This window comes from Bubalus bubalis, chromosome 1 (assembly GCF_019923935.1).
Source record: "Bubalus bubalis isolate 160015118507 breed Murrah chromosome 1, NDDB_SH_1, whole genome shotgun sequence".
Taxonomy (NCBI): domain Eukaryota; kingdom Metazoa; phylum Chordata; class Mammalia; order Artiodactyla; family Bovidae; genus Bubalus; species Bubalus bubalis.
In genome coordinates, this window is record NC_059157.1 from 87,492,791 (window position 1) to 87,516,967 (window position 24,177).

At 38.5% G+C, this 24,177-nt stretch overlaps 1 protein-coding gene across 3 annotated transcripts in view; it reads left to right on the top strand.

The window, feature by feature from the left end:
* Positions 1 to 24,177, top strand: part of CRYBG3 (crystallin beta-gamma domain containing 3) — a 120,084-nt gene that overhangs the window by 53,272 nt on the left and 42,635 nt on the right. For 2 of the 3 annotated variants that reach the window (XM_044940690.2, XM_006074556.4), the window contains exons 4-12: positions 869 to 6,863; positions 8,235 to 8,279; positions 8,523 to 8,638; positions 9,654 to 9,801; positions 14,540 to 14,676; positions 15,934 to 16,048; positions 17,203 to 17,238; positions 19,590 to 19,723; positions 23,075 to 23,201. In XM_044940690.2, coding sequence (XP_044796625.2) covers positions 869 to 6,863; positions 8,235 to 8,279; positions 8,523 to 8,638; positions 9,654 to 9,801; positions 14,540 to 14,676; positions 15,934 to 16,048; positions 17,203 to 17,238; positions 19,590 to 19,723; positions 23,075 to 23,201 — 6,853 coding nt within the window. Of the gene's footprint in view, positions 1 to 868; positions 6,864 to 8,234; positions 8,280 to 8,522; positions 8,639 to 9,653; positions 9,802 to 14,539; positions 14,677 to 14,850; positions 15,720 to 15,933; positions 16,049 to 17,202; positions 17,239 to 19,589; positions 19,724 to 23,074; positions 23,202 to 24,177 lie in introns of those variants that run through there. The other variant, XM_044940695.2, reaches the window with a different exon arrangement.

A 24,177-nucleotide genomic window follows, 5' to 3' on the forward strand; every position in this document is an offset into this window, starting at 1 on the left:
TATTTCTGCATTTGCCCAGCCAGTTTAATACTCATTATGCTAACCTGGTGGCTAGGATGGTAAAGAATCTGCCTGCAATGCGGGAGACCTGGGTTGGGAAGATCCCCTGGAGGAGCATGGCAACCCACCCCAGCATTCTTGCCTGGAGAATCCCCATGGACAGTGGAGCCTGGCAGGCTACATATACAGTCCATGGGGTTGCAAAGAGTTGGACACAGCTGAGTGACTAAACACAGCACATGCTAATTGAATCTCTGAAGAGCTTAACAGGAGAGAGGATTTTTAAGGCAGTTCTGTCCTTTATTGGCTTAATTATATGCTGAATGCTTACGGCAGGCTAGACATCTCGCCAGGTGTTTTCTTTACAACTTCTCTGCCTCTGTGCTAAAAGCGGCTGTTCCAAATTCACATCTAAGTAAAAGAAGAGAAACTTGCTATGATACTCTGATATGGTGCAGAAATCAGTGATGTAGCCATGAGATACCAATATGAGGCACGAAGGCAATGTGGTTCCTTCTAGTCAAGCACTCACTGGAGATCAAAACTATTAATAGAACCTAAGCCTTAGGTTTGTCAGCCCATGTTCTCTCCATTAATCACCGTGGGAGAGACAGACATAATCAAGTGAAAGGGACAGTTCTGAGGAGTTCAAACATTCAGGCTGGCTTGACATTCCTGTGCTGCTGGTCAAATCTGTATTATGCTTAATACAGACAGCCTGAACTAAAACATTCAAGAATTTCCTTCCCAAGTTTAGACATATTAAGAATAGGAGCATTTGAAAGATACACTTCACCATGATTTCTGTAATTGCTGTTAAGTGTCACTAATTATGTTTCCTGATACTCTCATGCTGTTCTTTTTGCAGACAAATGGATGGTAAATCAGAGAGGCCTTTAGTAACATATGCAACCTACCGAGGCCCCAGACAAATTAAGAAGTATTTGAAGCAGCAGACAGTGTCGGAAACGGTGAATCCCTTAGACAGAGAAAATGCAAGTTCTGACTCTAGTACAAGCACACATCGTGGCCCTGGGAGTGAGATGGAGCCTGGAATGGTGTTATTACTGTCATCAGCTAGCACAGGCATACCTGTGAAAGGACAAGGGCCTGAAGGCCAGTTAGAAGACTCTGATGATAACGAAAGAGATCTCAACACAGGAAGCCATTCAACAAACAACCAAGGACTAGCCAACACAGCTTCTTCTAGGGGTGTTTTAAACAAAGCCTATCCTGGGGGACCCGAGACAAGTAGATCATCCCGTTCTGTGACTAGCTGCAGCTCCACTGCTGGAGATTCTGACTCACGGCACCATTTGAGTTGTGCACCAGGTTCTCAGACTGACAGAAATTTGGGATGTTCAGCATTGTTGACAGAAAGTAACAGCAGCAAAATTCCTTACAGTCCAGACTTGCAGAGGACAGCAACACCAGGAACTGTGGTAAAACGAACCAGCTCCGTGATGAGTGATGGGACACCAGTGCAGGCTGAGAACTCGGCTGTTGCTGACTTCTCTTGTAGTAAATCTGATGGGAGTGACCCTACCACACTTAGAAGTGCAGATTTGCCAAGTCCAAATAAATCAATTAGGCGTGAAGCTCTGCAGTTGCCAGAGAGTAAGTGTTCTAACAAGCAAGCAGTAGAGAACTCATCAAAGCAGCCTGCCAATCACACCAGCTCCATGGCTTTCCAGAAACAAGCCGTAACAGACACAGAACTTGTAAGTGCTGGAAACAGATCATCTGCCCAAGACACACAGAAAAATTTGGCTCCTGCAGAAATCAAGCAAGAAACAGAAAATACATCAGGTGAGGAACCCACTACTTCAAGTCATGTCAAAGCTCCAGAAGATAGAATTGAGACACTACACAAAGATACTGACCCACTATTACTAACAGAAGTCAAAAACCTTGTTAGGCCACATGGCAAAGTGCCTCCCTTTAGGATGAATCAAAAGGAAGCTGCCTCTGTAAAACACACCAGTGAATCAGTAGTTGTAACATGCTTAGAAAATAAAATAGCCCCTGAACTGAATATTGAACTTAATAGAAATCACATTTCAGAATCCCTTCTTGACTCTGAGAGTCCTCAACAAGCCATAGCATCACCTGATGCCAGGACATCCCCCGGCCTTGGCTATAAGTCAGATTTCAGTGCTTCACACCCTACCTCTGTTTCCAGAGTGGGCATGCTGAGCCAGGTGGATATCCCTATTTTAAAGAATGAAGGTTCTTCTGCGCTTGTTGAAACTGGAGATGTCAACATTGTTGGTATCTCCAGTCAGTCTCGTCAGTGTCAACAAGAACATGTGGCAAATCATGTGGAGGCCACGGACAGGAAGAGTCTCCCTGCAGGCCTTCACTCTAAGCATGCACCTACAGCTCTTGAATCCAAGGAAGTTCTTCCTGACAGGGAGAAATGCCAGTTTCTACGAGATCTTGAAGCCAGTGACACCGACATAACTGCAGCGGACTTGAGCTTTGAGCCTGCAAGCTTATCTCAAGACCCTGAGAAAGCAGAGTCGGTGCTATCAAGCACCGCAGCAAGTGAGAGCACTGCAGACAAGCATGATTCTTCTTTCTCCTTGGAAACCAAAACTGATAGCATTGCAGAAATGTTACCAGAAGCTGACATTGGTGGTCAGAACAATGTTCCTGTTGAGTCACATTCTGGAACAGGAAAAACTCTAAGTCTCTCCAAGATACCTGTTACCCGAACAGAGCCCAGAGACATTTCTTGGGATGAAATTTCTTCTCCACTTGACATCACAGGTGTGCCAGCAAATCCTGCTTTATCAGAATTGACTTCCCTAGAAGTTGAACAGGACAAAATTTTTCAGTTAGTGGATCATGAGGAAATTAAAGAGAAATACTTAGATGCCAGCCTTAAAGAGAGTTGCCAAACTGAGGTTTCCCCTTCTGCCTCCAAATATCAAGGTGTACAGGGAACAGAGGTGGGAGCCCGCAGTGCTCTACCTGCTTGTCCCCAGAGTGATAGACCTGAGACTTCACCTCCTGTTCATGTTGAGAAAGTTACTAGGCAAGTGGCACAGAATTGTGCAGCCAGGGCTTCTATGATCCATCCACCTTCAGTTCCTTGTGGGAGCAAAAAGATTTTTGATTTTTCACAACTCAGCTTAGCTAATACTTCCCCCAAATTCCAAGAAACTGACAGCACAAAAGCCAAGTCACCTTTTCTGGGTTCTGGTATCAGTTTGGGAAAAGAGGCTTTTGCATCTGAGGATTCAAGTTTCCTTCCTAATCCTTCTGTGCTAAGAACAGAAAAGAGAGCCTCATCTCCCAGAAAGAAAGAGGATGCCCATTCCCTAAGAGGTGGTACTCACAGCCTGCCTTCCTCCTCCAGTAACTCTGAAGTTAGCATGGTTAGAAGTTCATATAACCCCACAAATAATTTTAGTTCTGTAAAAGTTCCCTTAGATGTCCCACATGAAGGTGCCTCCTTAACTAGCCTGTTGGACCCTAAAAGCTCTTATTTGGAATCAGAAACATCTGACCTCACAGGGGCAGAAGTCACCCCACTTCAGGACCATTTGGGAGATCCTACTGGGATGGTATCTCTTGATTTCCCAACTGCTGCCCAATTTGACAGTCCCTTGGAAGCAGCGACTAGAGCAGTTGCTGGGACCCCAGCGTCAGTTAACAGCTCAAGCCAGCAGTGTTCTGAGGCCTCTGCTGAGCACATAGAAGCAAGGAAGAGAGCACATGCCCAACTTTTGGACCTCGAGAGTGATTTCTGTAAAAAGGCTGTTACATTGATTGGGGAGGCCTTTAATTCTGTCAGGGAAGAGCTAAAATCCAAACACTCAGTCGGTACCTGCCAGGAACATAGAGCCATAGACGGCATAATGAATCCAGGTACCCTGGAAGAAGACATCCCTGAGAAAAACCCATCAGAAGTGACACTGACAGAGGTCCAGTCCACAGAGCATTTGGAAGAGCAGGCTGTGGAAAACATACCTGAAGTCCAAGGGGAAGAAAAGGCCTGTGTTTCACCTGTGGTTGGTGAGAACAGTCTCCTTTTTGATTCTGATAAAATGAATGTATGTTGGTTGTTAGAGGACCGAGCTAGGGAATTAGTCAATCAGATTATTTATTCAGCCCAAGAAACGGTAGCAAATGATGCTCAGGGTACCTCGGATTCTGAACTTCAGGCTAATACTTCAAAAATTCTGAGTAGTGATAGTGTTCAGCCATGTGATATGGTAAGAGAGTTCTTGGTGTCAGAACAGGCCATAAATCGAAGCACATGTGAAATCAGTGGGAAAGTTTTAGGTAGATTCTTTGCTGTAAGTAACTTAGGTAGTGACACCGAGTCAATAAGAGGAAGAGAAATTGTTCTCTACCAAAAATCCCCCTTTTCAGGAACTAGAGATGGGCAGTCTGATAGTATAAATTTGCAGGAATCAGATACTGTTTTACTAGCTGAAAACATACCCCTTACAGGGTTAGATGATAAGGCAAAAACACACTCGTTCCTCAAGGAGGACTCTAAAGAGAAAATGGGGACAGAGTGTGTTGATAATCACAAACCTGAGACAGAGGATACAAGAACTCTTGTATTAAATTTCAAATGGCCTCCATTTGTGAATGATGACACTCATGTACCTGGGACATCTAAAAGCAGCTTGTCTGATACTTATGTATGTTTATCTGAAAAAAGCTTGCCAGGATACAGTAACAAAAGCACACCCCTTGCAATGTCAGAAGTAGGGAAAATACACAAGGACACTGAAGTAAATATTGGAAAAATTGAGCTTATACCTTCCATGTTAGAAATGGGAAAACCAAATAAGAAGGACGCTGAGTTGAATATTATGAAATATGAGGCAGTCCCCCCAATGTCAGAAGTGGAAAGAGCACATAAAAAGGATGCCGAATTGAGTACCTCAGAAACTGAACCAACAGTTGAAATTATTAAAATGCGAGAAGCATACCAAATGGATGCTGAGAGGTATATTGAAAAAACTGAGGGATTGCCTGCCACTTTAGAAATGGAAAATATTTGCCAAAAGGATGCTGAAGGGGATATTGCAAAGACCGAGGTGACACCTGTTACATTAGAAATGGAAAATATTTACCAAAAGCATGCTGAGGGGGATGTTGGTAAGACGGGAATGACATCAGTTGTGTCAGAAATGGACAGTATCTACCAAAAAGATATTGAGGGGACTGCTGAAAAGGCTGAGTCAATACCTGCCACACTAGAAATGGAAAGTATTTACCAAAAAGATGTTGAAGGAAAGGTGGACAAAACTGGGGTGATGTCCCTTACATTAGAAGTGGTAAATGTCTACCAAAAAGATGGTGAGGGGATCACTGCAAAGATTGAAGGACCCTTATTAGACTTGGAAAACACTTGCCAAAATGATGCTGAAGGGGTTATTAGGAAAACTGAAATGATGCCTCCTTTTGTGTTAGAAATGAAAGAAGCAGCCCAGAAGGCAGTACCTGCTTCCTTCGAAATATGTAAGGGAGATACGAAGGAGACAAGTGGGGGAACTTTGTCCACACCCTCTAAGAGAGAAATGGAAAGCACATTCCCAGAAGATTCTGATGGGACCATCAGGAAACACAGAGTGTTTCCCACAGCAGTCAGCTCTGAGAAAATACCTGGAACAGGTCTGGAGTTGCCCATTACACAGGCAGAGGCCACATCTCCCATACCTGAGGCTGAAGAAGCATACCAAGAGGGTGCTGACAGGAGTGGTGGAGAAGTGGAGAAAGAGCCTACGGAAACAAAGACAGGCTGGATAGCGGGTGACACTAGACTCGCCTCGTACTTCAGGGATTATGAATCGCCTACCTTAAGTAAGGATAATGAAGGCTACCCAGCCTTAGCAGTGCCGGACTTTCAACCTGAGGGTACCATGGGAAGGCTGGACAGAAAAACATCTGTTACTACAGTACATAAGAAAGCAAGAGACCTACAGTATGGAGACAAAAAGGAAGAACCTAACTTAGCCTTCATTTCTCAGGAGGAGCAAGAAAACTCTTCCTTTACTATACTGTATGAAGAGCCCCTCCAAGATGAGGACAAGTACACTACCACCGAGGTAAGACGAACACATTCCCTCCTGATTCCTCACACAGCTCCCAACAGCATGCCTGTCTTCGCCTGTGAAAGGTCTGAAAGTAGAACTGACCTCGTCCATCATTTTGAAAAGGAAGCCAAATTAGGTGATGCATTTGATAGAGACAGTTCAGAAACATTCTTATCGGTAGAGGCCAAAAGGTACAAGATCTATCCCTTGGCTTTGTCTCCCATTTACGAGGACGACAGCTCTCAGGAGGACATTCTGTCCAGCGAGGTCTCACCTGGTCGTCATGGTGCCTCGAAATCAAGAGAGAATGCAAGCCAGCCCTCTTCTGTGTTATCGCTTCTCCAGTCAGTATCAGAGCGTTTAAAGATGAATTTTGATGAAGATGACAGACAGGAGGGTGGAGAAGAGGAAGATGAGGAAGAGCCACTGCATAAAGGAAGTCTGAGAGCTCGAAGGCAGGAAACTGTTACCTTCAAGCAGCCGGATTCTTCTCTTACATTTTGCTCTGATGATGACCAGGAAAGTACTGGAGTCTCTAAGAATTCTAATGTGATGTCAAATGAGCCTACGACCTCTAATCTGCAGATTGGTCTGTGGCCAGAAAAGGCCTCATTTCTACAAAAATCTGACCTTACTTCCAAACTACATTCTTCTCTAAAGAGTGCTTATCATCAGTATTTGCAGACCTCTAAAACCCATTCCTCAGAAAAAGGAGCCAGATTTGGTGGAATTTTTCAGGAACCAGTGTCAAAGTATTTCTGCACTCAAGACACCCCTGGCCGATTAAGCCCATTCACAGAGGTAAGTTATTATAATTATTAATTAGTGAAGTAATGCTTTGGGTAGTGCTTTGAAATAACCTAAAAGCTTATTAGGAAAATCAGTGTTTTGAGGTTGTATAAAGATTATTTAAAAAAATACTTTGTTCGTTGAGATTACTTTGTTCATTGGTTGAAGTGTATTATACCTCATGTATTTTAGTTGGACTGTTATGTTTGAGAAAACAAAATTGCTTCATCAGAATTTAAAAGGCATAAGAGAGAAGCAAGTTATAATCTCAGTTCTTTGCTGACTTCTAGTCTTCAAACTAAATTGTGACAACGTTTTGAATTTCTCAAGGTATTGAATGTAGAAAGATTGTCACTTTCCATTGAACTAATGTGTCTCATGAAAAGATTTTGCAATATTTAAAAATATTTTAAATATTTAAAATATTTCAAGTGTTTGCCTGACAACAGTCTCACTGTACTTGGTCTTGTTTTTGTTCGTACTTAGCAGGGCAATGAGCAGACTAATTTGAGAAAAAGGAGATGAAAACATTATAGCTGGAAAATGTCTTGAAGTTCAGTTACACTTTTATTCAACTTAGAAATATTTGAATGTCTACTACAGAATATTCACTGAACCTGGGACATTTCTTTCTGACATTCCCAAGATCATGGAACTTCCTTTAGGATTGCCAAGGGCTATGTCTTTACTTTGAATACCCTTAATAGCAAGTGCTAATACTTGAATACCAGCCAGTTGCTTGTAAGGCAAGGTCCTTTTAAAAGAAAGGCTGGGCTTTGCAGAAATGTTTCTTTAATGATTGCTGTTGCCTATTAAGTCAAGTGCAACCTCTTCACTCTGGTTGCAAGGCCCCCAAGTTTTGTTCATTCAGCCTCCTCACTTTGTGCTCTGGTTACACACCCTCTAAGATGTCTGTACTTTGTCTCAAGATGTTCTCTTCCTGGAAGTTTTTTTCTTTACTACTCCTGCACCAGCCTGCCACATTGTTTCACTTACTGAAATCCTGTTTTTCAAGGTCTTCTAGATACCACTTCCTCACACAAGCCTCCTGGGAACCTCTGTCTGCCATCACCTCACCTCCATGCTGGTGCCATTTCTCTTGACTTCCGTAACTTGACATTTTGATTGTTTTGTACCTGAGAGTTTAACCTAATCTCTCACCGGAAGAGTCACGGAAATGTGATCATCTTTTCTCCTTTCAGAGACACAGCTTTATTTTCCTTTGTACTTACTTTTTTATTCCTTGTAATACCTAGAAGTTCACCTTGTAATGATGATCACTAAACAAATATGCAATAAATTGGATTTGTGACTGCTAAGAAAGTGAACTATCTTTATGTTTATGTTTCTTATGGCTCACTTCTTCCACTTTTATTATTTCAGAATGTTGACAAACAAACTCTGAAATGTAACCCAAGACCTGGAAAGGTAAGCATAAGTTTCTTAGATAGGCTAAAATGAAAGAAGTAAGATTATGTTTAGGTTTGGGGAGTTTAAGGTAGAAACTTTTAACTGATTTAGTAAATGGTTATTTCATTCAGGAATTTAGCATCTAAAGTGGTATTTACTTTTATGTATTTAGGATATTTTATTTTCTGCATTCTAGGACATTTTAGAATTTTAAATGCATTCTTAAAATTAGTTATTATGCCTGCTTACTATATGTTGCAGATGGTTATCTATGATCTCCATGGAAGAAAATATAAACAAGAGATCTACTGTAATATTCCTGATGCTACATCTTGGTCTTATCCGAATGGGGTACTGATAAAAGTTGTAAGGGGCTGGTAAGAGATCTCTTAAAACTTTTTATTTCCCCATAAGTTGTTTTCTTGCTGCTTATGCTGTATGTTTTTCTTGTATTAAGGTTGCATCCGTTTCTCTCCAGATAAGTTTTTGACACATCGTTAGAGTTTTATAACTTAATTAGAAAATATAGGTTGTTTTTAGTATTTACAGCCTGCAGTAAAATAGTACCATTTCGTAACTTCATGATTAGCAGGATAGATTTTACAAGTTGAATGCTTCAGTTGAATGAAACATAGCTTTGAAAATGAGTTCACAATTTGTGGGATGGTAAGGAATGTGAAGGCCACATGCTTAAAGTCATTTGTATCACTGACATAAGCAACAAGTGAAGGATTCTTTGTATGGCGTAAAGTGAAAGTAAAGTCGCTCAGTTGTGTCCGACTCTTTGTGACCCCATGGACTGCAGCCTACCAGGCTCCTCTGTCCATGGGATTTTCCGGACAAGAGTACTGGAGTAGGTTGCCAAAATGCTGGAAAATCTCGTTTATTATTATGGACCATGTCTCATGGACATGCGGGGCCAGAATTTCTTTGTCTGGTGTTTGGGTTACCCACTGGTCAGTATTCAGGTTATAAGCAGTGTGATCTCGTGTGTTTTCAAATAATAAAATGAGACCCACATGCTTTATTATCCAGCAACAGGAAAATTAGGGTAGAAATGGAAATTGGAATTTTTAAGCTATTGTTTTTAATGTAAATGTGTGTATAACATCTATAAAATGTATGTATACGTAAAGATAGGCCCAAGCATAGATTGTGGTGCTGTGTTTAGGAAGCACTGTAAGTTGTGTGCACTTATATTCTTTCTTAGACTCTTTGCTCAGCGTACATCATTGTTTCAAAATAGATTTATATGCTAGTAGTAGAAAATAGCCCAGATTTTTAAATTTGAATAGACAATGTAGTCTGTGACTTATAACTTTCATATTTGTTTTATGCCTCATTTCTTAGAAGATTAATTATAACTGATCATGCTTTTTTATATTTGTTCAGCTGGATTTTATATGAGAAACCACATTTCCAAGGTCAGAAATGTGTTCTGGAAGAAGGAGAAAAGGTGTTAAATCGTGACTGGCTTCTTCAGAACAGAAAGCATCCACAAAGAAACTTTGTGTTGGGCTCTATCAAACGTGTCTTAAAGGTAACAGAACAGTTGGTTTTTAAATTTTGTGTCATTTGTCATGTAGTAAAGCTGTACTTTGGCCCAGCACTGCTTAGAAATAGTTGCTATTAATCATAATTGTGGTAATTTTGTTAATCTTTATTATCATAGTGATAATTTTTTGACTAGATATGCATAAAGTATTAAGTTGAATGAAAATTTTAAATGTTACATGTAATATGGCACATAAAATGTTACATGTTGTAATATATATGTATTTTTAATAGTAGTTGGAATATACCACCCAGACATCTTTAGGATATTTCCAAATATGTTCTTCTAGTGGAGGTTTGTGGGTGTGTATATTTGGGTGTGTGTGGTGTTTACAAGAGAAGGGGAGATAGATGAGCGTTAGAAGAAATTTATAGAAGGTAGGTTGGGGAAAGGAAGGGGAAAATGTTGCTTTTTCATTTTCTGTTTATTAATACTAAGATGTGGAAGACCTTGCCTTCCTCATATAATAATACATACTGTGGGAAGTGCCTTGATGGTTTAGAGAAGTGAGTTAGTGATAAGGACAGAATTGTCCCATGTATTTTAAGGGTTCCTTCAGCAGTAATGTAGTACATGATTCAGTGCAGTTACTCCTGTGACAGTCATGAACATATATATTTTTCAAATTACAGAAATTCTATTTATATACTAAAAATGTCTACTTTGACGTGGACCCTATCATGATTTGGATCAATGTTGTTAAAACCCTTGATAGTTGCAGACAGCATACAGAAAAACTCAGTATCATAAAGGGGTGTCTGCATGAATTAATACTTTCTGCAAAACTGTTAAGCCTGTTAAGTCTTAACAAATATTTGTGTCTGCTCTTGGACTGAATGCTGTCGTGGGCACTGGGAATAGAAACACAAGTTCCATATGGTGTCTTCCTGCAGATTGCGCAGAGTCCAGGACAGGGACAGCTGAATCCCATGCCTGCATGATGTGAGACGTGCAGTGCAGGGCCCCACATGGGCACGAAGAAGGCGCCTCTCTCCTGGAGCAGGCAGCACCTGGTTGGCGTCTTGAGAGAGCAGACAGGAGTTTGGCAGCACGGGAGGTGTGCGGGAGTCCCTAGCAGAGCCACTTGTGTCACTGAGGCGGACGTTGATAGTGCGGGGAGATTGATGGCTGTAGGATAGAGGGCAGTGTGCGTTTTCATCGAAAAATGTAATCACAAGCATTTCAGCTCATCAGGCAGCATTTGAGTGCTCACTTCATTAGCTAACTCACAAGAAATTCCTTGAAGCAGGTAATCACTTTGTAGTTGGAATCTTCTAAAATTTAATAGCATGTGGTTTTGTGTCTGCCTTGTGAATGTCAGGCACCATGCCAGGCCTAGTGAGGAGAAAAAAAAAAAAGATGAATAAGGTATTGTAAGCAGCAAACTTCACACCCTCATCCCAAATCAAACAATAAAATCAAACAAAAAATTCAATCTGTTGAGCATGGGTATTTAAATGGGTATTTGCACATCCGCCATTTGCTTTGGATGCATTATAAGAAAGAGTAAGTCATGCTTACATTTTTTCCTTCTTCCATTGTTTGTTCATAGAGTCTTTTTTTTTTTTTTAATTGCAGTGTTAGTGCCCACTTGACTTGAACTTGCTAGCAACTTTAAGTGAGGAAGGAAAATAAAACTATTGAACGTTGAATGGAAAAGGCATTAGCATTGTTCTAAATATTTTACAAAGTAAGAATCAGGCATTAAAATGCTTCCTTTTTGTAAACTTGTCACATTTCGGCCTGTTGATAGCTTCGTTTTCATGGCGGCCATTCCAAATTCACCTAGGCCCACGGCAGCTTTATCTTGTTTCACCATCTTTTAGTGGCTCTCATCTTAAGTAGTCAAAGCTTTAAAGACTGTCCTTTAAAGACAATACTTTCATGATATCTTCACTTTGCTGTAAATGGAGCAAGTACAGAAGATACTGTCAGTCACCTGCAGTTGTAGGTTCTGCCCAAGGGTCATCTTTGCCCCTCGTGGAAGTAATTGGAGGTGGAGTAACGATGCAGTGAGACTTGAGTCAAGTGCTTTTTTTTCTCAAATAGAAAAAGTGAATCCTGCACATTTCTCTGTTTACTATGCATTTAATATATATATATTTATTATATATATATATATATTTTTTTAAGGAGTGACATTTCCTTCTTTCAGGAGTTAATTAGGTTTGCCCTTATTAATGAGCTGAGGTGCAAGAGAGCCGTTGTTAGATCAGGGACTGAATGTATTTCATGTAAGGCAGAGGCAAATAGTTTCTTGGGTTTTTGGTTTTTGGAGGTTTGTTTTGTTTTGTTTTTTTTTACTATTTATGTAGTTCATTCCTACCCTGTTTCCCTCCCATAGCTTTGTCTCCATTCTTACTGGTTGCTTTAATAGTCTGAGCTTATAGATTTCACCAAGATGTATTTAGAAAGTATATCATGACTAGAAAAGTCTGGGAGGAAACCATATAAACTTTTCTTTACTAAGAGTACAAAGTGTTTCTTGTTGCTAGGTTCCTGTAAGGCTAGTTGTTTACTCCCTTTGTCCATCAAGAATTACACAAATCTTGCAAAAGACATTACTTCTGTGAATAGCCACCATGGAGAAAATAGAACTGATTAGTGAAATCTTTTTCAGCCAACTAGAGAAAAAAAATCAGTCCTCTAGTACAATAGTTGAGAATGTAAGCGATCTTGTTTATATTTTCAATTTTTTAGCCATCATTACCTCTTTTCCATTATACTGTTTCCCTGTGTGATGTAGACTCAAATGCCTCTTAGCTTTTTCCCTTTTAAAATTACACCACCCAAACATTGTTTGTATAACACAATGCAGAGGAAACTTATTTGTGTGAGACACTTAGTTATGTATTCTGTTACTGTACCTCAGATCCCTGGGGGAACATTTTAATAATATTACTAGAACTCTATTTTTAATAGCAAACAAAAGAGACTTGAAGACTGACAGGTGACTCTTCTGGACATTTCTGGACATTTTTAAAATGAAACTTTAGACGGAAATAAACTTTTTATATTTTAAAGGATATTTTAGGTTATAGCTTCCTACTGTATTGTGTTTTAGAACTTTCTGAAAACAAGATGTATTAGTTTGCTTGCTTTTACACACTAATCAGAATGGTTAATAATGATTAATAATATAACTCAGTTTGGAAAAAAGATTAAAAAATTAGATACCATTTTGCAATTGCAAAACAGATTATAATAATAAATATAATTATTCAGTCTAATAAATGTCACCTCTAATAGTTTATTGCATTTACCTATTTCATTAAAGCAGAGCCATTTGAATTCCACAATGTCCTAGATGAGAATTATGCTGCTGAAACTTGAGTCATATAATGAAACACTCAGGATTACTGAGATAGATTAGACAGCACGACTGTAGTTTCAGACAAGGCAAAAATAATTGTGGTTTTGATTCCTTAAGAAAAGATATGGTCTTTTTTGAGTTAGAACTAATTATTGAAAACAAGCTTAATGATTACCAATGGGGAAACATGGCAGGAAGGGATAAACTGGAGTTTGGGATTAACATATACGCAGTACTATATATAAAATAGATAATCAACAAAGACCTACTGGATTGTACAGGAAACTCTTCTTAATATTCTGTAATGATCTGCATGGGAAAGGAATCTGAAAAAGAATAAATATATGCATAACTGAATTGGTATGCTATGTACCTAAAACTAACATAAGACTGTAAATTAATTATATTCCAATAGTATTTTTTAAAAAAAGATTTTCGTAAGTAAGGATACAGAAAAGTATGTCTTCAGTTAGAATAAGGGAAATGTTTACAAAGCTTAGAGAGGCCAGGTGCAGAGATAGCATGGACACCAGTAAGACTGAAGAGTTGTAGGTAGTTAGTGTAGTTGTACGTTATTGTGAGTTAGTTAGTTGTGGGTCATTGCTGTATTTTAAAAGGAAAACCAAAATATGAATATGAATTGCTTGGTTCTCAAGTCAAGGAGTATGATGAGGGATGTGGTTTTCCCACATGCCCAGCTGTATAAAGAGTAAGCTTACTGGATCGATGGTCTAGGCCCATAATCAAAGTCTTGGCCTTGATGAAAGACCTTGACAGTGGCAATTTTAAAGAAAAGTTTGACAGGACATGGTGACAGTGGATGTGTGATCAAGTATAGGATCAAATTTCATAATGTCTTTCTTTCTTCTTCAAACCAACTCATACTATAGAAAATAAATACCATACGTAAGAAAACAGATTTCCTTTACCCTCACCTCTAATTCCTACTTCTTTTGTCACTGTAATTTAGATAACCCGCTGAGAGAGTAGTACCTCTCTGTTATTTATTTTTTATGTTCCCCATGAGATCAGCTTTTATTTAACTCCCTTCCTCCCTATGGCTTTGTTATGCTTCTGAGAAGGAAGGCTTACAAACTCTTGGCACTCATATATTGGTAACTTTGAACATTGCTTAATGGAGCAGGACTTTTAAAAACAAAGCAGAAAGAATCAGGGTAATGTTTTTCAATCAATAATATTCATATAATTTTCATGTTGTCAATGTAACTTCTTAGAAAAATCAGTTTAACAGACTGGTAAGAAGAAACACTGTCTCCTTTAGGCTGTTATTGGTTAAAAATTCAGCTGAACAGTGAGAAAAATTTTAACTGCATATCCAGGGTATTGAGGATTCTGCAGTATGTGTCTCTAGATACTTCAAAGTCAACCTTTTTTTATTATTCTTTCCAGGATTGCAGTATTCCAGAGATAGAGCTTTGCCCACAGTCTGACCCGGCATGTTGCCCTATCTACATCCAGCGAGCGGTCCCCAATTTAGAAGAGCTGAATATCCCCAAATCTGTGTCCTTCACTGTGAAGTCAGGCGTGTATGTATCTGCTTCTCTTCACTACCGTGATTGATGGCTACCAAAGTTAACTTTGTGTCATATTTCAATTGGTGACCTACCCATTTCTAAAGTGTTAATTTTGCTGTGTATACTTCTGGAGACCTAAGAAAGACTTTTTCAAATATTTTAAAACAGATTCCGTCTTTTTTTCAGATCCAGTTAAGTTTTTGATAGATGACTCAGAGAAACAGATACAGGTTCCCAGACACCATTTTTGACAGGTGAATCCATTGTCTTTTCACCCAGCAGACTGTGGGACTGAAAAATAAATACGTATCCCTGACCTAAAACTCTGGAGCCTGAGCTATTTGCAAAGTGTCTGTCTCAGTACTGGTAGTTACAGAGGGCCTTTATAGTACCAGTGTTTATTACTCTTCTATTCCTGGAAGACAGGTAGAGCTACTCTCCTGTCACAAATGAAGAAATTATGTGGCTTGTCCTAAGCTGCCAGCTGGTAAGCATGGATTTGATACTAGGCCTTTCTAATTCCAAAGGTATCTTCAGGACTGTGGGTCTGAGTTCAGTGCTAATTCAGTCCCAGATTGACTTGAGCCATAAGTTTTGTGATTTCTGGTTCAATGTGGATCCTTCTTCCCTCTTCCTCCATTTTCATCTGCTCTGATGATGGCTGGTGTTGAATTTAGGGGTCACTGTTGGACATCTCCCTTCATCTCTCCCACATGTTAGAACTGTTGGGCAGACCCAGTAATTAACACAGACCTGAGAACTGTCTGTAATTATCAAGTTTAGCTGGTTTCTGGATGGTTCTTTTAGGAATCTTATTTCAAATACTCTTCCTGAGGGAAACCAAGAACTGATCCTGATTCTGAAACTATGGGTCAAGGGTGTAGAATGCATAGTGGAATCCCTGCCTCTGATTGCCCAAGTTTAAAACAGAAACATAGTGGGATGATTTTTATTTTTCAGTTATATCCTAATTGCATTAAAGGTTTCACAACTTTTAAATACTGGAAAACATATAATAGGAAAGTGATGCCAGTGCTTGGAAAACATATAATAAACCAGAATAGTGTCTGAATGTAAGTAGTTAATAACATGTTAATTCATTGTTATATGTTGTCTAGCAGTGTCACTTTGAATGTGTTTTACTAATGTAATTCTGTGACAGAGATTTCTTCTTCTTTTTGTAGCTTTTTTTTTTTAGCTTTTAACTCTTACAGAGCCAGATTAAAGTATTCCTATTATACTTTAACCAACCATTCATTTCTCATTTAGTTGGCTTGCCTACCCAGATATTAATTTCAAGGGGCAAGCTATAGTTTTGGAGGAAGACCATGGACTCTTTGAGATTTCTGCAGCAGAAATTAAATCATTGCATCCACTTCAAATGGTAAGCAGATATAAAATGAAACATTTTCCCAAGTATCCATGAATTCAAAAATAAGATAGCTCTGATGATTGGTCATGCATCTCGGTCTTGAGACATGTATATGTCTGCTACAGAATGGGCAAACTATTCATACATTGTTGTTTTGTTTCTTTCAGACTTTTTGAAAATATTTTAATGTTTTCTAGAAACATTTCCATTTTAATGTTTTTCTAGATGTTTGAATTTACTTTGTACTATATTTATCACAATTCATGCAGTTTCCTTATAAGGTAATACTCTGACTTTAAAAAATTCTAAATTTGTTTGATGCTTATTAGAAAATTGCTTGTTGTATATTATACTCTTCCATTGCCATAATGAATGATAAGTTCAGCATTAATAATAAATGGGTAGGTCTGTGAATGGTTACTTTCTTAAAAGTAATAAATGTTGGTATTAATGATTTATTTTGTTGCAAATATTTTTATTTGAGGGGCAAATTATTCAATTAAATAGTGGCTATGTGACAAACCCTTTTTGTGCTGTGCCTTAAAAAAATACTAAAAACCAGAAAAAACAAATTTTAAGGAGTATTACAATGTGGCATAGCACTGGAAACGAAGAAATTATACACGAGAGCTTTTGTGAGGAGTGGGTTATCTTTTATGCTCTTATCTCCATGTGGTCACAAAGACAGCAAGTGTGATAGGACTTGGAAGATGAAATGCTCTAACACAGAAAGCCCAAGGCTTTGTAGAGAAGAAATTGAGTATTAAGTCGTTTAGAAATCTACCCTGCCAAATCAGTTTTCAGTCTACTAACAGCTCCACTCTTCTTCTTGAGACACTCTGCTGTGGGATTAAATCTTTAATTGGTCACATGTACTTAAGCACTAAAGCTTAGTTTCCTTCCTTGTAGTGGTTGTACTCTGGAAAGTATCTTTCCAAGATTTGTTTACCCCATTTACATTGATATAGAGTAGTCTGACTTGATTTTGACTACTGTAGAGTTCTATACTTAAAATTTTTAAATACCACAACTTAAATTTGGTATGTAATCTTCACCAATCAAGTTTTTATATAACCTACATACATACATACATTACTTAGTTACTTGTGGTTAGTTACATTTTAAATATGAATATATCTAATATTAAAATTTTTTGTCATCTTAAGGGTGGACTGAAAGTGGAAATGCCTATGAACTTAAAGGTGAGTCTTGAACAGACTTTGGTAGCAGGCTAAAGAGTTTGATAATTAAATCTTTAACTATTTGTGTGTGTGGTAAGTCGCTTCAGTCATGTCCGACTCTTTGCAACCTCATGGACTGTAGCCCATGAAGCTCCTCTGTCCACGGGATTTTCCAGGCAAGAATACTAGAGTGGGTTGCCATTTCCTTCTCCAGGGGATCTTCCTGACCCAGGGATTGAACCCACATCTCTTGTATCTCCTGCATTGGCAGGCGAGTTCTTTCTCACTAGCACCACCTGGGAAGCCTATTACAGTTAAAATGTGATTACCTGAATGTATGCTGGCAATATCTAGGTAATGTATCTTGGGTTTGTGGGCAGTGACTACACAAAGAGGTGGCTGAGGGCCCACGCTCAAATGACGAGAGGGCTCAGTACAGAAAGGTGGAGATCTGTTCTGACAACCCAATCAGACCCAGTAAGCACCTACAGGCTGGAAAGATGATAGGTTTGATACTTATTTTATCGGGGGCAAAGGGTTGAGGTGATAGCTAGACTTTGAAGTGAAAATACCCAGCAGGCATTTGGGAGTGGTGCTCAGGATGGAGATCAAGGATGATCAGGAGGAGATGCAAGCAGCTTCTATCAGGTGATGTCAGCTTGAAACTATGAGTATCTGAAGGGAACAGCAGAGGCACCAAAAACCGGGGTGGTAGTAATGCCAGAATTAAGTACATTTTGGGAAAGAAAAAGAAATGGAATTGTAGAATGCCTGTAAAGAGAGATAGGGAGAAAATCAGTGTAGTGATGAAAGATGCAAACAGACCTCTGTTTAATTAGAGTACAGCACTTTCAGAGGCAGGCAGGGACACAGGGATTCATCCATCCTGCTCTCCAAACCAAGGCACAATTCCCCCAGCTTTCCCATTTCTGGGCTTCCTAATTTGTGGAATTGACTACCATTCTCCCAATCACATAGATGGAGTTTTTTTTTAAACTTAGTATCTGAATGAATCTAATACAATTTCGCTGTATGTTGGAATCATACATATGTGAGTTCTAAAAAAATGCTTATGCCTGGGTTGCATTGAAAAAGATACTTATTTGGCCTGGGTTGTGGTTAAAATTTTTCAGAGCTCCCTAGGTGACTCTTGACATGCAGCCAAGGTTTTGAACTAGTGACCTAATAAGTGCAGAACTGGTTGTGACACTCCCTGAGTGACTTGTCTCAGTCTCTCTGCTGCGTCAGAACTTTGGGCTGGCTCTTCTGTGGACAGTTGCAGTCTGAGGCATGTGAATGGAATGGTTATCCTAGACAGTCACAATTTTTAAGTTGTTAGATATTGGCTTGTGACTTACTCATCAAAGAATTATTGCTTCTTACTTAGTTTTAATGTGTTCAACATATGTAGCGTGTATTAAACCCAAATAATACTTCATCACTTCCAATACAGCACTCTGAAAATTTAATATGTAGAAAACAGCAGGAGCAGTACTAGATTTTTTTTTTTTCAGTCTGTGTAATGTTCTCAGTGTTGTTGTTGTTTTTCTTTTTCTTTTTAACTATAACTTGCTGGTTCAGTATGTCTAAGCATGGGATTTTATTCACCAATTGTATACAAATTATGCCATCAGCCATAAATAGGACCAGGTGATAAAGTGTGGGTAGATGAGTGCTATTACTGTCATCGCTTCCCTGAACCCCAAGGGCAGCTTATGCTTGGGAAATAAAATAAAAAAAAAAATAGAAGGGAAGTACTTGTACCAATCCAAGTTTGAAGTAAACGAAATGCTAGACATCTGTGTCCTACTGCATTCCCTCCTCCATTTGAACCAAATATCCAATAAGAATACCAATTTTTTTTTCAATCATTTCTAACTTTTAGGAAGTTTTTTATTTAAATTCAAGTATATGCATGTGTAATTCTTCTCAGTGATTAGTAGTGACCATACAAGCAATGTTGTAAGAAATAGCAAGTTTTCTCAAACTCAAGAGAATTTTGGTTTCTTAATAAGAGGAAATTCAGTAAATATAAGGCAGGTCTGTATCAAATATTGAACAGAGGAAAAAACATAGATAGTTCAAGACAGTTTACTCTTTGCAGTGGACTTAGGATTTGGGTAAATAGAACATGTAATTATATTTGAGTATTTTGATATAAGAGAAACATATTATCAAGATATTTTATCTTTGTAATGGATAAAGACTCACATATTCCTTGTGAATGTTGGACAGTATTCTATACTTTGAGTATAAAGGAAGAAAATGAACAGTGGTCCTTCATTCAGGTTGTGGCCCTCAGTGTCATATAAATCAGTATGTATCTATTCTAAAGTATGAGCATGCTAAGTGGTTTTTTTCATATTTTTCAGGTTATTATTTATGAAAAACCTCACTTCCATGGACAGGCCAAAGAGTTTAGTGAACACATAGATTCTGTCCCTAATTTTTTAAAAAATGATGTAGACTTTCATGGAATTGGATCAGTCCGTGTCATTGGTGGAGTGTGAGTATTATATATTTTCCATATGCAATTCCCTTGTCTAGTTTTGAAGATCAGCACACAAAATGTGCTGAGCAGAGCAAAAACAACCTACCTTAATCTAAAAATATACATCCCTTCTGAAATGTGGGAAATAGAACCTATTACTGACAGCTTTCTGTGAACTCTTGTTAGTATTAGAGATTTTGAGATAGATTAAATGAAGGGAACAGTTTCTAAAACTTAAGCACTTAGTATTTGTAAGCACAGTATAGAAGATAAGAATTGCAAGACAAGATTATTTCTCGATAGATTATGCACATGCATGAGAGTCCCAATTTTCACTCTGTTCTACCTCAGTTGACTTTTGGTGCTAAGGGTCTTGGCAGTGAGTCCTCTCTCATTAAAGAGGTAGCCTGGGTTGTGTATTTACAAAATCAAGGGTTCTTGACATTGGTTACCTTCTGGCCCTGCACTGTTTTTAAGAAAGCTCCCTAAGAACCAATCCAAGCATAACCAATGCACCTCTACCCCACTCTGAATCAGCAGTTACTGGACTGGAGTGAAACTTTGTATTTGTATCCTCACAGGTAAAACCATAGAAAAGAAGCTTTCCTCATAACATAATTGCCATGGTCAACTCAGGGCTAGAATTCCTTCAGACAACATGTTAATCTCTCTGTTGATAGGTTGAACTATTAATATTTGAAATGTTGGTTTATTTTAATTTAAGCATCAATATCTCTTATTTGCAGTACATCATATAACTTGGTCATTGTATTCTAGCAAAAGATGCTGCTCAGATATTTCATTCAAAGAAGTTAAATGACTTGTTTAAGATTACTCAAGGGTCTGTATTTAGAGACTTAGTCTTTTCAGTTTCTGACACTAGATCAAGTAATGGATATACTAACCAAAATGGAAATGTACCATGCAATGCATTGGATATGTAGGTCATATCTGTAAATGGTCTTGTTACTAACCAAGGTTCTTGACCTCCTTAATCAATAGGAATTGATCAGAGACCAGACTGGAAATTCAAGCAAGGCTTTATTAGGGCTCCTGTTGTAGCAGAGGGGATCAAGAACAAACAACAGGATTCCCCTGCTTGCTTGTTCCCTGAGGTACAGGCGAGCTTGTTCCTTATATGGAGTGAGGGTAGGGGTTGTCCAGGAATTGACAGCTTAGTGGTTTGCCCACCCCTTAGGTGGTATCATCTGCAGAGGGCATGCACAGTTCTCCACTTTCGCTCCTCACCCCCTGCTTTTTCTTTCTTGTTTTCGGTCTCTTTGTGTCTTTTGTCCAGAATTTGCCCCAACTGTACATGAACACAGTGATTTGTAGTCCCGTAGTTTCTTGGTACTTTGTTCCTCCAGGAGAGGTTTATTCACGTGTAAGCACTGCAGCACTGCAGCAAAGGGTCCCAGGCCCCAGCCTGTCTCAGTCTGACATATTAGTTATTATCCAGTTCCTCACCTGTGAATTTAAAAAATTTATTAGAGGCTTTAAAAATAAATCTGTTTTGGATAAATTTTTATTGTATGTAGTCGTAGTGTTCTCTGATCCGTGGACATGTGTGCTTCTTATTAGTCCTGTGATAAAATATTTTTATTTTCTTTCCTTTAAGATCTGAGTGATTTTTATCATGAACTAGATTTTGATTTGCATTATTTTCTAAGTGTATTTGTGATTATTTTATAAAATCTCAAAATATTATGGCTAGTAAAACATTATACACACTTTCATTTTTTATATGACACCTGCAGGAGAAAAATGTGATGTCCAATATAAAGATGAACAGGTGACTTTTATTTTTTTCACTAATTCTACTTTTTTTTTTTTTTACTGCTTCACTATTTCATTATTTTTCACTTTTAACTCTTGAACTTTATCTGTAAATAATAGGAACTCTTCCTCACCTCTGTCTTAAGGAGTCTAGAGAAAATGAGGTTGATGTGTCTTAATTTTTCTCAGATAACATCTATTTTTAAATATCCCAGATAGATGTAAATGTAATCTTAATTAAAACTTAATCTATTGAGAAAGGCTGTGCAGATTTTTGAACTGTCATACTTTACTGATTTCTCCTTTAATATTAGGTCTTCTGTATGTTATTTTTCCCATTCAGGTATATTAAAGCATGTTTTGAATAGTCCCATTTATATAAACTTAGAATTTGAAAGTTCTCTTATAAAATTTATTTTCACATAGTAGTTTAAGAATACAATAATAGTAGTTTCTTTATATATTACAAATATGCTAATATATATAAAATGTTTATTCTAACTCGCATACACCCTTACCCTTTTCCCTACCGTAGGCACACCTACAGAAATTAGATATGGGTTCAGGAGTACTGAGTGGCTACTGTTACTTCGTATCCTAGGAAAATAGTTCCTAGGAATACTTTTTGTATCTTCCCAAAAGAATGTAGTTAGCCCTGCCCGGCTTCATTTTGACAATCTCTAGAATTCAGAAGTCCCCAACCCAGGAGCACCCAGTAGTCACTCTTGGAATCTGCCACATTGGAGCGGGTCCCACTCTAGTTACACAGTGCCAGCTAAGGGCAGATTTAAGCAGGGCAGCGTGTGTTTTATCTGTGCCCACGTGGCATTAGCTACTGTGGGTTACTGCAGATTAAGGTAAGTTTCCTGAAGAACTAGTGAGTAACAGCGTTTATCAGTGTTCGGTACTGATAATTTTAAATTAAAAGTCAAGAAACCTCTGTCCTTGGAAAGTCTGCCATGGTGCTTCCTGTTTCCATTATCACCACTGATAAAATGGTGGGAGCAACATTTCCTACCTGTAAATATTTACAGAAGTCTTTGTATATATTTAGACCACCAGGGCTAATACCAGCCCAGTCGCATTTCCCAGTTTCTCCTTGCTAAACCCTTCTGTAATGTGTTTCTGATCCAAAGCTGATGACAGGTTCCTTCGAGTTAAACCCTAAATACATGTTTAATATAGTGATCATTCTGTGATTCCAGCAGGGCTTAATCAGAAAAATAAGACTGATTGTCTTTGAATCTCATTGTGGATTTGCAGTATTTTTTCATTGTGCTTTCCATTATTTTTCCCTTGGCAGGCTATTCTCCGACCACGCTGTGATGGTGGTATAGGGTCAGGCCACAAATATTTAATGTGTTCCTGTGTTGCAATCCTGTAACAGCTAACGTTTTGTTGGGAAAAGCCTCCAAACTATAAAAATTATTGATCCATGACGTTTACACCATTCATTTGTCTCTGTAAATGCTAGCAAAATAAGTGTATTGCTTTTTTAAGAGATGGTGATGTGCAACTGGGTGCTTTATCACGATTTTCTTCTTGACTGCAGTTTTACTAATAATTCAGTTGTATGTCCTCTATTTGTAGATGGGTTGCCTATGAAAAAGAACATTTTAAAGGCCAGCAGTTCTTGCTTGAAGAAGGAGATTTTGAAGACAGTAATGCCTTTGGGGCATTAAGTGGTTCCATCTTGTCTTTCCGGTACTTACAAGCTGTAAGTTAACTTCCTTTTTCTTAGTTTTCTTTTTCTTTTTTTTTTAGCTTTCCATGAAAATTGGACATGACCTCTGGTAGAATATAAAATGAAAATGTGTTTCTACTACCTGAGACCATTAAACTGAATGGCTTATATGACTTGCCTTTCTTAACTGCCATGATTATTACAGAATATTTGTATTTTTCATCCATTGATTCCATAATCATTTTTGAACACCTGCTGTTAGATAGATTGTGTCAGGTGCTGGAGATATGATGGCTAGACACTGACTCCCTATGTGGTAGGGTTGATAGTACCTATGTAAATGTTTGATATTGTTTGACTGTGATTGGATTCAACACAAAGTATTCAGGATACCCAGAGAAAAATCAAATACTTCCCTTTTGAAGTAGACAGGAAAAGAGGGCAGCTGAGTTGAAATTTCAAGTTTGAGAGTTAGCTAAGTGAAATTTGGGAACAGGGTGAAGAAGAAAGATGGGTGTTTTAGCAAGAGGTTAACATTTTAAAAAGCAAGGATGGGAGCCAGTGTTGGGGATGAGCTCATGCAGGGGGCATCTGGCAGTGTCTGGAGACATTTTGGATTGTTATGACTTTGGGAGGGTGGGAGGTTGTCAGGCTACAGACGTCTAGTGGGTAGAGGCCAGGGAGGCTGTTCAATTCCTACAATTCACTGGACAGCCTCCACAGCAAGGAATCATCAGCCTAAAATATTACTGGTGCTGAAGTTGAGAAACCCTCATATAAGTGAAACTGATATGTTTTGGAAATGCAGTAAAATCAGGATATTAGAGCTCGGGAAGATGAATCCAGAGCCAGAAAATGAAGGGCCTTATATGCCATGTTGAGGCGTTCACAAGTTTTTCTTGACTTGACCAGAAGGAATGAATTTTAGGCCTAGTGAGTGTGATTAGATTAGCATTTTAGAAAGGTTTTTATTTTTTTGGTGAATGTATCAAGAACTAGCATGAGGTAA